This window comes from Polyodon spathula, chromosome 7, assembly GCF_017654505.1.
Source record: "Polyodon spathula isolate WHYD16114869_AA chromosome 7, ASM1765450v1, whole genome shotgun sequence".
Lineage (NCBI taxonomy): Eukaryota > Metazoa > Chordata > Actinopteri > Acipenseriformes > Polyodontidae > Polyodon > Polyodon spathula.
In genome coordinates this window covers 51,724,387-51,737,799 of record NC_054540.1, presented here as the reverse complement: position 1 = coordinate 51,737,799, position 13,413 = coordinate 51,724,387, and the positions used below count along the sequence as shown (strand labels likewise).

General features: G+C 38.6%; 1 protein-coding gene across 1 annotated transcript; it reads right to left on the bottom strand.

Annotated features, from left to right (window-relative positions):
* Window positions 1-4,932: 4,932 nt before the first annotated feature.
* On the bottom strand, window positions 4,933-12,500 carry LOC121318742 (protein sprouty homolog 3-like). The gene is made up of 2 exons (XM_041255750.1): window positions 12,057-12,500; window positions 4,933-8,237 (listed from the first exon to the last, which is right to left on the bottom strand). Exon 2 carries the CDS (start codon window positions 8,164-8,166, stop codon window positions 7,321-7,323), a length of 846 nt encoding a protein of 281 aa, XP_041111684.1. The 5' UTR covers window positions 8,167-8,237; window positions 12,057-12,500; the 3' UTR covers window positions 4,933-7,320.
* Window positions 12,501-13,413: the final 913 nt, after the last annotated feature.

Sequence of the window (13,413 nt, the reverse complement as noted above, 5' to 3'; positions counted from 1 at the left end):
GACCAGGGTCCCTTTCTGTAGCCAGGGTGTGAAAGGTGGGTCGATGGGCGGAAAGGGTCAGACCCTTAGATGGCTTGCCCCCACTGCCCTAAACCCTGAGATACGTTCAAGCTTCTTGTGTTTACATCATGTTTTCCAAGGAGCAGGGAGGCTGAAAGGGCCTTTTCTTTCCAGGGGCCGTCACTCTCACTGAGATGTCAAGGTCTGGGTTTCCATGGGAACCACAGCCCTGTTAACACTTTTAGCCTGGGGGACAGAGTGCCTATACACCATGTTACCCTACATTAGGAATGTCTCTCCATAGCTTGTAATACCTGCCTTACATAAAAATGTTATTCCGTTTGTATACTTTTATAATAGTAATTTACCTTAAGGGACACTAGATGAATCATTACTGCCAGCTCAAGGGGTTTAACCCTAACTCCATACAGGGAGGAATACCTGTGCATGTTGTTTCATACCTTTGCGATGCAATTTTCCCCTGTTACAGAACCTTTAAGCATTCTGAAGATTGGTAGGGATGGATGAACACTAATAAGGACTTTTCACTTTTATGGAAAATGCATATATTTGTAGGCATCATTTGTTAGCTTAAAGCTTGATAAAAAAAAATAAAATAAAAAAAAAACATTGTAAATGTGATGTTTACTTCTAACATATGTAACCACATCCCAATTATATGAATGACTTGGGGCTGATAATCCCTAAACACTATAGGGGTTTGATATTTGTATCTGATTTTTTATTTTATTTTATTAGTTTATAAATACTATCATATACTAACCAACCATTAAACAAATGAATACCATTTGTTAACATGCTAGCAAGCTATTTGCCAACAGCATTCTTATAGATTCAATTGCAGGGTCAACAACTGCAATGTTTAACTAGAAAACAGAGATCCCAGATCACAGAGAACAGAGCTCCACAGATCAGCACAAGCTGCGTTACCTCATTCTCTTCGCATCTTCTCTTCTCTACTCCCTTCTTCCACAAGCCATTAGTGCAAACTGGCCTTGATTACTTATTTATGGAGCAAATGAACAAATGCAGGCGTGGCTCTGTGACACAGACAGACAGACAGAGGCAGGCAGGCAGGCAGGCAGAATGGTTCTGTGATAGAAAGACAAGCTGCAGCCAGGAGATCTCCTTACACTGCCTGCAAGGGCATTATGAGCTCCCCGGGCAGGAAGGCTCTGGATTACATGTCAATGAGCATGGAGCAGCCAAACACTATGTCTGTCTCAATTACACTACACTATTTACTTTTAACATAGATAATAACCCTTTAGTCATTTTGCTGTTTATCATGGTTTAACATCACTTGTTACGATTGTAATGTTTAGCAAATTCATCAGGTTTTATTTTAAGTTAATAAATAAGGAGTTAATAAGCCTGGTGTCCCAAAATTCAGCAATTATAGATGATCGTGAATACTTGAGTCTCCTATTTTCTGGTGTGAAATGTCTTTAAGTAAAGAGGAATAAATTCACTTTGGTTTAGTGGTGCAGGTAGTAAAGGGGATGTGGCCGTTCGATTTAACAGAGACCATAATATACTGTTCTAAGGCCAGATTTATGGGGCACGGTGTAAATTAACTATTAACACACACAAACATTTGTTAACATGTTAGTAAGCTAGTTATTAACAGGAAATAAACCAACAAAAGTGTCCCTCTAAAATAAAGTGTGATCAAAAAATATTCCCATGCACGCTGCACGTTTAGCAAAAGAAAGAAATGTGAATGGAGGAGTGCTGTATTTCCTGGATCCTATTAATGAACCTACCCAGAGTTCAGTGCTGCTCATACTCAGCGCACGCCCTGCTTTTAGGATGTGAACTTTAAACACTCAGCAGCCTTCACCCTTCCGCTGTTTAAAATAAGACAGGCGAGTACCGCTTGCCCACCTTGACAAGGAGAGATTAGATTACCTCAGAACATTTCCTGATTTCACACCAGTCATCTTAACAAGAGCCAGGACCCTTGGCAATGGGCAGGTATAAAGACAATGACAAAGTGCTGTGGGCTGACTTTTCCAATGCTACAGCAGTACACTGAAGAACTGCTTAATGTCAGGAGCTGTCAATTCCTGCACTGTTAGCCTGCTAGCAACACCATCTCAGCAGCACATTTGATTTGTGCTGCTCATTCTCGGCATTGCACTGCAGGCAATACAATCCAGGTACAACAACATGACATTAGTAGCAATCTGTGCCAGTCCTTAATAAACCCTACTTAGTCATAAATACTCTTAGAGGAGTGATACCTTGAAATTCTTGTGCTATGCCAACTTTGTAAGGCACAAGACTGATTTTACACATCGGTATTAACAACACTGCCAAGTCTGGCAAAAACAAATGTGGCAGTGAAATGCCAACCTAGAGATAGATTACAAAAAAAAGCTGTTTGTTAACATTACAATAGTATCTTCTTGTTTTCAGATTGGGCAGTACCTCAGAAGCTAAGTAGGGTTGAACCTGGTAAGTAATTAGACCAGAGACCACCAAGGAGAACAAGATGCTCTAAGAAGAGTTGTTGGTAGCTCAAGAGCATGCACCTCTGAGACAAAATTCAATGAATGATAAGCATGCTGTCAGTGGGACATTATACTTTGGAAGAGATGTACTTTGAAAGAGATTCCATGCTGCCAAGGAGGCGTTTCCTCTAACACAAGCCACTAAACGCTCCCAGTCTGTTTCAAAAGTGTTCCAACTTCCATTTCTAGGGACTTGTGCAGCAGATCTCTCTTGCGTAAACACTTAAGATGAATAAATAATTGAGTCCCAGGGGCTCACCTGGTAAAGGCACTGACATGTAATGAATGGGGAGAGTCATGCCAATGGGAGCTTGGAGGTTTAAATCCCAGTTGCAGCATATTTCAGATCTTGACCGGGAACCCATAATAACAGCTACATATTTTATTCACACTATTTAGGTAGGAAAAACCATCGCACCTCATTGCACTAAATTATATTAACCAGTCCTTATAAGGTAAATTAAATTTAAAATATACTACAGCATATAACAGTTATCCAAAACTCTTGGACGTAGTACTGAAATGTTATTATCTCAATGCTGGGGATGAATAACTCCTGACATGGATATAGTTGAGACAGCCATACATATGCACATACAGGATATTTATATCACTTGCATAGTTATTTTGTAGGAGGTACTACTGGCAGAACTTTAGCTAGTGTTAGGGGTATTATACAGCTTTTTCACAAAAAATGAGATCCACTTGACTTTACCATGCAGTATCAAAACAAGCACTTTGCAGTGAATGGGGAACCATCCTGGACACCTTAATGCAATTCTCTGTGATGTTGACTTCGGTATGCTTGCTTGGGAAGACATATTGAACACAGCACAGTGCCATCAGTTTAACGTCTCGAAACTGAGCCGAGTTTTCTACCGCACCTGGAATTAACAAGGTCCAGCTGTATTGTTCCTGAGGAAATATTGTCCGGTGAGTTTCAGATTTTATTGTTTGTTTTCAGCATCCTGCCAAAACACCAGTCACATCCCATCAAAATGTATGATCTGGAAGCATTCCCAGCTCTGACATAAGTGTGAATTAATGCACTCTGTCCTAATAACTCATTCCTACAGCTCACTCTCTGTTTGCATGTGAGGTGGAACTGGGTAGGACGCAGAAACAGACAAGCCAGAAAATAACTGTTTTGCACCAATGAAAACTGCAATCATTTCCATTGCTATGCCTTAAAATGTAATCCTTGTCAAAAAGTACTACTGAACTAGATCTTAGTTATTGCACTTGTACTGTATCTACTGTAGTTACCACTGCCACGCTGGAGTGCAATTAAACAGGGCACACTAGAACTAATGGGCAGGATCCGACTTCAGTAGAAGTGGTACTTCAATTAGTTGGATGTAACTACCATCAAGTACTATGGATTTCCACGAAGGAAGATGTTTAATAAACACCGAACTACAAGTACTTTCATGATGAATTGTGTTTATATAACAAGCACGTTATATGGAAAGGAAAGTATGTATAACCCTAAATTAAACAGCTGAACTTGGTGTGGTTGTCTTCCTTATATAAAGCTCCACATCTCCTCAGTGACACAGTGTAATTTAGGAATGCACGCTTCTGTCATTCCATTGTTGGATCTGAATGCAAATTAGATCAGATAAATAATGTAGTAATGCTGTGGCGTTGAATTACGAAAAAATAAATGACAAGATGTCTTTCAAATGTGTATAATAAATGGCCACTGGTATGAGAAAATCACTACTTTTATCATTTAAGCTCTGCTACAGCATGCACGTAATATTTCACCTTTATATTTATCTGTAAAGAAAAACCTTTTCCATAGGACTAGGGGGTTAGTTTGTTTAACCTATACCCACAGGAATTTTAGAACATTTTGCAGCACTGGGGAAGCACCCTAGATTGTATAAACCACCAATCCTTAAAATGAAGGGGTTGATTTGAGACGGATTCCCTGGTGCTGCAAAATGCTTTAAAATATCAACTTATCCTGGCAGGGTATCACAGCTTAATTACAGAAAAAAGAGAGCTCAATCAGGAATGTACGATTTGAAAATTAATATATTTTATTTACGATGTTGCTCTCTGCAGCTGCATTTTGCAATAACTAATAAAAAGCAAAAAACATCACAAAGGGCGCTTTTTAAAAAATAAATACTTATTTCTTTGCCAGTGTTGTTGATTAGTCACACAGATTTATTTAATAACTATATATATATATATATATATATAATATATATATATATATATATATATATATATATATATATATAAATAATAAATCTGTGTGACTAATCAACAACACTGGCAAAGATATATATATATATATATATATATATATATATATATATATATATATATATATATATATATACACACACACACACACACACACACACACACACATTCATATATACATATACACACACACACACACACACACACACACACTATTTTGAACAACAGACAAGATGTTAATTGTACCAAAGCATTACTTACTAGTATATGGGAATTGATACTGGTTTACCTATAGCCTGCAAATAGCGCTGGACAGACATTCCTTTTTAAATGGTATGTACCAATAAGCCAATCCACCTTTCATATGGCACCATTCACAGCGTAAACCTTCAGACTACAGAGACATGGTTTGGTATGTTTGCTTTCAACCAAATATTTTGTTTGTGGAGAAGAAACATTGTGATTCAGTATTAGAACAGCAATGAGAACACATTGGATTCAGAGCACATAGTGCTCAGTGGTCCTAGTATGGTAGAATTGCTATTATCATACCATGGCTCCAATCATACCATGAGAATAGATCCATTGCATTGTTTCTGTGGGTGAGATTGTGTTTTTTCAGGTTGCAGTTAAACTAGGGTGTAAGGCAACGTGTATGGGTAGCTGTAGTGCTTATCATTTTCTTTTCTTCGTGGTAAAATCCTTAGTGGACATTAAAATTGTGCATTGTTTAAACCGTAATCTATGTATGTGTGTGCCATGGGTGGGGGGCTTAAATGTAATGGCTCTTCAATTTTATTACACCAAAAGCATTACTTTCATTCTGATTTATACTGTGAATCTGTATTGTCTCTGCAAATCTTTGTAAATGTAATTGTGGGTCATATCCATACTGTTACCTGACTCACTAAGCTTTTATGCGAGTGGGTCATTGATGCTCTATTCTGTAGAATAAAAAAATAAATAACCGTTTATGTTTCACTAGCTCTGGTGTAGTGGTTATGGTTAGGGCTCACAGATTTTTCCTCCACAAATAAAATTGTTAAAAGAAAAGGAATGATCAGCTTTTAGGCAGTCTCAAGGTTATTTATAATAATAATTATAATAGTAAAAATAATAATAACATTTTTAATAATAATTATTATAATCATAATAACAATAATATATTTACATACAAAAATATAATCAACGAAATTCTAACAGTAAGGATTAATTTGCAGATGTATACAGTGTGCATTGTATGTTATATTCACACCCAAGATGAGAGAATGCTCACTGCTGCTCTTCTGTTCAAAGCTCTGTGCTCCCAATTCGGTCCCCTCTAGAAAACAGGACACCAGTTAAACCAAGTTCTCCTAACTGTGGCTATTTTTCAAGTCCTATTTTTAGTCTATTCCTTCAGCATTGTGTCTTATAAAAGACTTCCTTCCCAGCTGACTCTTGGTTAGGCTTTGCAACAGAACAGCATGCTTCCACAGGAATCCCACTTCTGAACAGCAAAGCTCCTTAGAGTTCAACAGGAATTTGCCAGGAATCACATGCTAAAGTCTGCTGAAGATAGTGTTGAATATTGTTGCCAAAAACTCCTGAAGACGCAGCAGATACATGGTACCTCTTTAAACATTTTCACTGGCCCATGTATTGTCTCTTCATGCTGAAATAGATGTTCCAGAGGCAAATCTCAATAATACATAACCTGTATGAACCAGGTCTGTTGGTCCCATTAGGTTCACAGTAAAGAAGTTTTAAATTACATTTGTGGCCAACCCTAAAGAAATCTGGCACCATATCTTCTCTGGGGACAATTCCTTAAACAAATAACAGCAACAGCACTGACATTGCTGCTGCTACTGTGAAATCCTTTGCTCTACATTGACTTCTGGTCATTCCGGTCCTCCTTCTCAGGAATTTTATAAATGAAATGAGTGCTAAATGTAACAGTGGTTCTGAAAAGGCCTCTGTAAGATTTAACTTCCATAGGGGAGAGATCAGAGATCCCAACAGAAGCTGCTGAATGACCATTGATCCTTCTTTAATGAGAACACTCTCATTCTAAGAACCTCTGGCAGATGCCTCTTCGAGTCCCACATTGTTGCAGTGCATAATAATTATTCCAAACTTGAGTTGGCTTTGGTTGTCCCTTTAATTCTTTATTACAAATGTATATTGAGTTCATTGTCACTCCGGGGAATGTTCCTATAGTCCATCTAAACGCCATATGGACAAATGAACACCAACCCCACTGTGTCTGGAGGCACCAACATCCAGTAGGACCTGAGCTAATGAGATCTTCATTCTTCCAACCACACTGCTATTTAAAGCTATCTGTATATATACCCTGTATGCTACAAGCAGATACCCTTTGGGGGGTTTTTCCTTGTAAATATATAACGTGCAAACTCCCTCGCCCCCCCAACCAAAAAAAGGCAACGTTATACGGTATTGTTATAGTTACCGGTGTTTTTTTTTATTTTTATATTATTGTTTTTAAGCTTTAGTTTGGTTAGACTAATGTGACCCTATGGTTTGGGAATCCTTTGTCTTTCAATGCCACATTTGGAGGTCATACAGGCTTCTGCAGGGTTTTTGGGAAGGGTGTTGGGCCTGAGGAGGAGGAGATCTTCCGACAAACAGTGTTGGTGTTGCTGCAGCGGCAGCCAGGCCTCTTGGCTTGGTCGTAGCTTCTTTGGCAGAGCTTGAGGCAGCCCTTAGCGGGGAGGTAACAGCAAAGACAGGGCAGAAAGACAGAGAGAAGGCCCATGGTTGTCCAACGGGAGCAAGCCTGGCCCTGGCTGCAAGAGCAGGGATGGTCAGCACAGTTGTCCTCATCGTCGCTGGAACAGTGGTAGAAGATTCCCTTAACGCAGCAGAGGCAGGTGCCATACTCCACAGCATTCTCCAGGGAGCACAGACACCTTTGTCCACAGAGCCAGCAGGATGGAAGGGTCCGAGGGGTGCTGCACTCCTCACACTTGCATTTCCCGCAGTGCTCACAGATAAAGAGGTGCTGGCTAAGGTCTGGACTGTCCACCACACCTTTCACCAGATCTTCTGGCTTTACTTCACCCTTGGGCTGAATCCGGATAATGACGGGACCAGAATGAGAAGGGGTCAGGCCAGCCAGCAGTCTCTGTTCTGATGCTGTGCTGCTCCAGGAAACTGAACTAACTGTGCTGGATGGGGTTTGGTGGCTGTGATTAGGATGGTGGTGATGGCTTTGGCTACGGTGGAGATTTTGCCGTTCCTGGGTCCACTCAATTTTCTGATGCTGCTGAGAGACGGATGGGTTGGACTGGGTAGTTGATGTTATTGGCCTGTCCACATAGTTATTATGGGCCCTGATGGATCGGATCTGGTCGATGGAAAGAACCTGCACCTGCTGCAGGTCCACAAGGTCTGGCTCCATCATCAGTCAGCTGTTGAGTTTCCTTGGACTGTGCGGGTCACTCAGGATCTAGTATCAGGGTACATCTGAGAAACCTAGAAAGAGAAAGAGTGAGGAATGATCAATCACTAGGCACTACCTTTGTCTAAAATACAAGCAACCATTTAATAGAACAGAAAACATTTTATAGAGATTCATCCAAAGACTTTGTGCATCTAGTTGCACAGCCAAGTTTCCACACTCCAATCCACTTGATTGTGGATGGTGAGAAATAAATATAGCAGACAACCTGGAAAACACCCAGTCATGAACAGGAAACATATGAGCTGTTTGAACTGATCGCTTGAGCATGCATAGGTTTTTTTTTTGGTTTGTTTTGGTTTTTTTTGGTGGGGAAATTATGCTTTACCTAGGGAGAATTTGGCAAAGGCACTTGGGTCAATTCCCCTGGCCCTTGTTCATCAAGCAATGTGGGATCTTGAACATCTGCATAGCAGACATGATCTGGGTTTTGCATCTTGTCTGACGCAAATCCAAATGATCCTGCTACAGCATACTGGGCTCTGTTCCATGTCCACCAACACACATAAGGGCAAAAACAGGACTTGACATTTTATCCATAATATTTATATATATATCTGCACTTTGATTTACAAATTGCTTCTTTTAATTCCTATACCAGAAGTGTTTATGATAGGTTTAAATTAATGTTACCTAAATGCCACTGCATGCACATGTTATAACTGATGTATGTGGAACTTCAATTATTATTACTGGTATCCAGTCGTTATAAAAAAAGAAAAGGCTTGCAGCCCAGTCCAGTCGCTCTGCCCAGTCGTCACTTTGCTCACTATAGTGACTCTTCGCTGCTACAATTGCTCCCATTCATGCCCTTGTTTTATGCAAAGAAATCAAAATCATGTGCTGGTTTGCTGAGCAAACACATTTTGATATGAATCCTTATTAAAAACAATCATGTTCAGGCTCAGCCCTAGCCATTGAGTAAAGAGTGAGAAGTATTGCCAGCTGAATCCAATGTCTCGGTTTAGGCTGATTGCACATATCACATGGTAATGAAACCTCTCACCTTAGTTGATAGTTATCTCTATTCTGCAAGTAGCTTAGTATTCTATGTGGTTGCTTTGAAGATATTGTTATTATGATCTGGCGTCGTTCTCTTAAATAAAACTGGTGTCCTAGCCTGCATTAACACTGGGGTGTCTGGAAACTGAGCCTCCAAACCCTGCAGAGTGAAGCAGAGGCCAGGCACTAAATAACCACAATAGGGTCATCTTGTTTCTAAATGCACTTCAGTGGTATTTTAATAAACACAAGCCCTTGCCAATATCATTCCTGCGGAAGACTACAGTAAGACGTCTTACAATACTACCATGCTTGTCACTCCATGATATATATATAATATATAACAATATTATATATATATCTATTAGTTCTGGTCCGGTTATATAATACTTATATATATATATATATATATATATTATATAAAAATATATATATATATGATGAGAACTCGATAGATGTATATATACATTTTAAACTGCAAAAGTTGAAATATTTACATACTTCAAACCTGGCTAGGCAATGTGGCATTAACATTCTGTTCTATGGGGGAAAAACAACATATCTGTGAGCTGAGAACTGAAGATGTCCGCAACATAGAACCCAGATCATTTGCTAGGGATTTGCTTGAGTAATTACCTTGTAGAAATCCTTGGCTCTGTAATTGTATCTGTTTAGGTTACAGGATGTGTACAGCGCATTATTCATAACAACCAGAGCGTCTTTTTGGCTTGAGAAACATAAAACCAAGCATTGCAAAAAAATAAATAAAACAAACATTTCTTTGTTATTGTTGGACAATGGAATAGGACCAGGTAATCCCTTAACACAAATGCACTGTCCATATATTGTATGCATGCAAGAATGCTTGAACAGCTAGTCCAGGACATGGATCACTGTCTGAACCAACACCCTGCTTTGCCTATGCCAAACAAGTCATTCTTTTCTTGATTTTTTGGAATATATCATTAAACAGGATGATTTAATATATGGTATATATTAAGATGTTTTCCAGGCTATACCCTCAGTGTTCTTTTTCATGTTTAATCAATACTGTTCAGTCCATGTTTGATATTGAATTTATGTATAGGGTGGTGGTTGTGTTTGTTTTTTCTACCGTATGTTAACCATGCTCACCTGGTTATTTTAATTGATATCCTTCTGTGTTTGTTACAGTAGAAGCTGTTAAGAGGCTTTGTGAAAAATCTAAATGCTATTCGAATGTATTAGAGGACTGATGCTGGAATACAAGCACCCATAAGTTTCAAAGAGGCACATGCCTTTCTCCGTGAAGTCCCGGGTTTCATAGTTTCGTGGTCTCAGCATAATTTCTGATTCTAATTCCGAATGAAGAAAAAAATACTTTATAGTTGCAAAATAATAAACAATTGATTGCTTTTTAAGTAAGTTTTATTAAATGTATAACATTAATATGTGGTTTCCTTCAAGTAAAAACAAAACAAAACAAAACAAAAATATGATACAAGCAAATTACACTTTTTATTTATTTTTATTTTTTTAAAGCAGCTTTTTGTATTGGCCTCTGTAGCAAAGCCACTACAATGGCAATTTATGAAAGGACTAACCTATTGACAGTTTATCTAAATAAAAAGGCAAACCAGTGACACAGAATTGATATTTTCCCACTGTGGTTACACAGTGTCATGTAAGAGGTGTTTTAGACACAGCTGTGGGTTAGTAAATGTCAGCAGGGAGCTTTAATAGCTCCTATGTTTATTTCTCAGTTTTTCTGGTGGAAGGGTGAGACATAAACCTATCAGACACAGGGACCCAGGGACCTGCTCCCGGCCCTGCTGGTAAAAAGAGGGATTGAATGACAATAAATTGTTTGAGATTCCGGATGTGCTGAATCCGATCCCCCAGGATGCACTGAAATAGATATTGCAGACAAGGGAGAAAAAGTCCAAGAGCGAGCCACATTAACAGAGCAGCATTAGGGGAGAAAGCAACAGCCATCCCAGGGAAATGGCAGGCTCCCTGATTCACTCAAGCTTTAAAGCAGAAGGGAGGGTGGCAGACACATTCCCTATACACATTGATGATAGGAGCACAGCTTTAAAAGTCACTTTGCACATGTACAATCTTTGAGCTACACTGAGTTCATTCTAATCAGCCTGAAAGAGGTGGAAAAATCACACCCTTAATATTTTACACACTTTTAAATGTAAGTTGGTATATAGTCATAGTCATGTAGTATTAAATTATATATATATATATATATATATATATATATATATATATATATATATATATATATTATTATTTATATATCTGACAACTATGCCGATTATATTTTTTAAAAAAATTTTTGAAAAGACAACTTTTCAAATGATTACATAGTATCATAATAATAATAATTATAATAATAATAATATAATATAATAATAATAATAATAATTAGAATTACATGATTATTTTTATTTTTTTTTACATGTTAATGAAATTACTATTCTGATAACATTTTGGTCCCCCCCATATATCCGTAGGCATACTTTATTAATTACATATAAATGATGAATGATATGAATATATAGTGTATAGATATAATAATATATATATATAATATATATATAATTATATATATATTATATATATAGATAGTAACGTATATATATAGACAGACATCTGACACTGCACGTTCCAAAGCTTCCAAAGATTTCTGTACTGTAGCTGTTTCCATCTATATCTTCCCATTGCTACGCTATAAACGGTTTGCCTAGTTTTATGTCCTTTTTTGTATTGCTGTGCTCCCACTGCACAGTTATGTTGCCCAAAGTGCTGAGGTGCCTGTTCTGACCATGCAAGTCCCTTACCTCTGTAACAATGTAGATCCATACTGGCAAGAGTTCACTTAGTAGACAGAGAAATTCCCCTAGTCAACCTTGAATGTTCTTATCCTTTTCAAAGTGCCTGGACAGTCCAATCAATGCAAACCCAGAATCTTCTGCAAACATCTCAAAAACAACCACCAAAAAAAAAAAGAAAAGTCTACAAATTCCAATCAAAAAGTAGAGTTTGATCTGGTACTTTTTCCCAGAAAATCCTGAATGAAATATTCCCTTCTTTTGTTAAACAACAATGATGTTTTCCCTCAAAAGAATTTAAAGGCTGGAAGCTATCTCTCTGTTTATCTCTATCTGTTCAGCTGCTTGTGTATATATTCTTATTCTTAAAGGTCTGTTTAAAGTCTGCCAGTGGCTGTGGGATGTACTTATGTGTGTGTGTGTGTGTGTGTGTGTGTGTGTGTGTGTGTGTGTGTGTGTGTGTGTGTGTGTGTGTGTGTGTGTGTGTGTGTGTGTGTATGTGAGTGTGTGTGTGTGAGAGAGAGGGTGAGTGATCGAGAGGGGATGTAGGATGTGAATGGTGAGGAGGTGGGGACTGGCTTTGGGTTATAAATTTGCTAGAGATAGTTAATGGCTAAGTGGCGTCATCAAGCCGAAACTGAATAGCCCATTTGAACTCCCAGAGGCTGCTCTTCATCTGGCCCCAGAGCACAACCTGAGAGAGAGAGAGAGAGAGAGAGAGAGAGAGAAGCAGAGGAAATAAAAGGGAGTGGGAAAAAATTGTAGGAGAGGGAGTAGAGAGAGAGAGGGAGTAGAGAGGGAAAGTGAGGGAGGTAGGGGAGGGAAAGGGCAGGGCTACGGCAGAGAGGGGGGTTAGAATAAATAGGGGAAAAAGAGACAGAGAGAGAGAGAGAGAGAGAGAGAGAGAGAGAGAGAGAGAGAGAGAGAGAGAGAGAGAGAGAGAGAGAGAGAGAAGATTGACGGGAAGGGAAAAGAATGAGGTAGAGAAGTGAGAGAGATGAGGGAGGAGAAGAAAAAGTGGGAGGGAGTGTGAGGATGTGACAAGTGGTTAGAGTGAACAACTAGGGACATCTACAAACATGTGTTTTGATATACTTTATCCACATGTCTCAAGTTACTTATCAACTGTGCCTTTTAAACATGCTCCAAGCTTTTTTCAGAATAAAAGTCCCTCATAACCATATTTCTTTTTTTTTTCTGCTTCAACAATAACAGTAATAGAGAAGGACTTTTATTGCAAAGAAGTGCACGGCCATAATATCAAAACAAATGGCAAACATTTGTGTCCCTCCCAAGGCAGTGCCTTTTACAAATGGAAAGTCTTCTACCACAGTAAAAGTATAGAAAAGTGTAGGTCAACACTGTG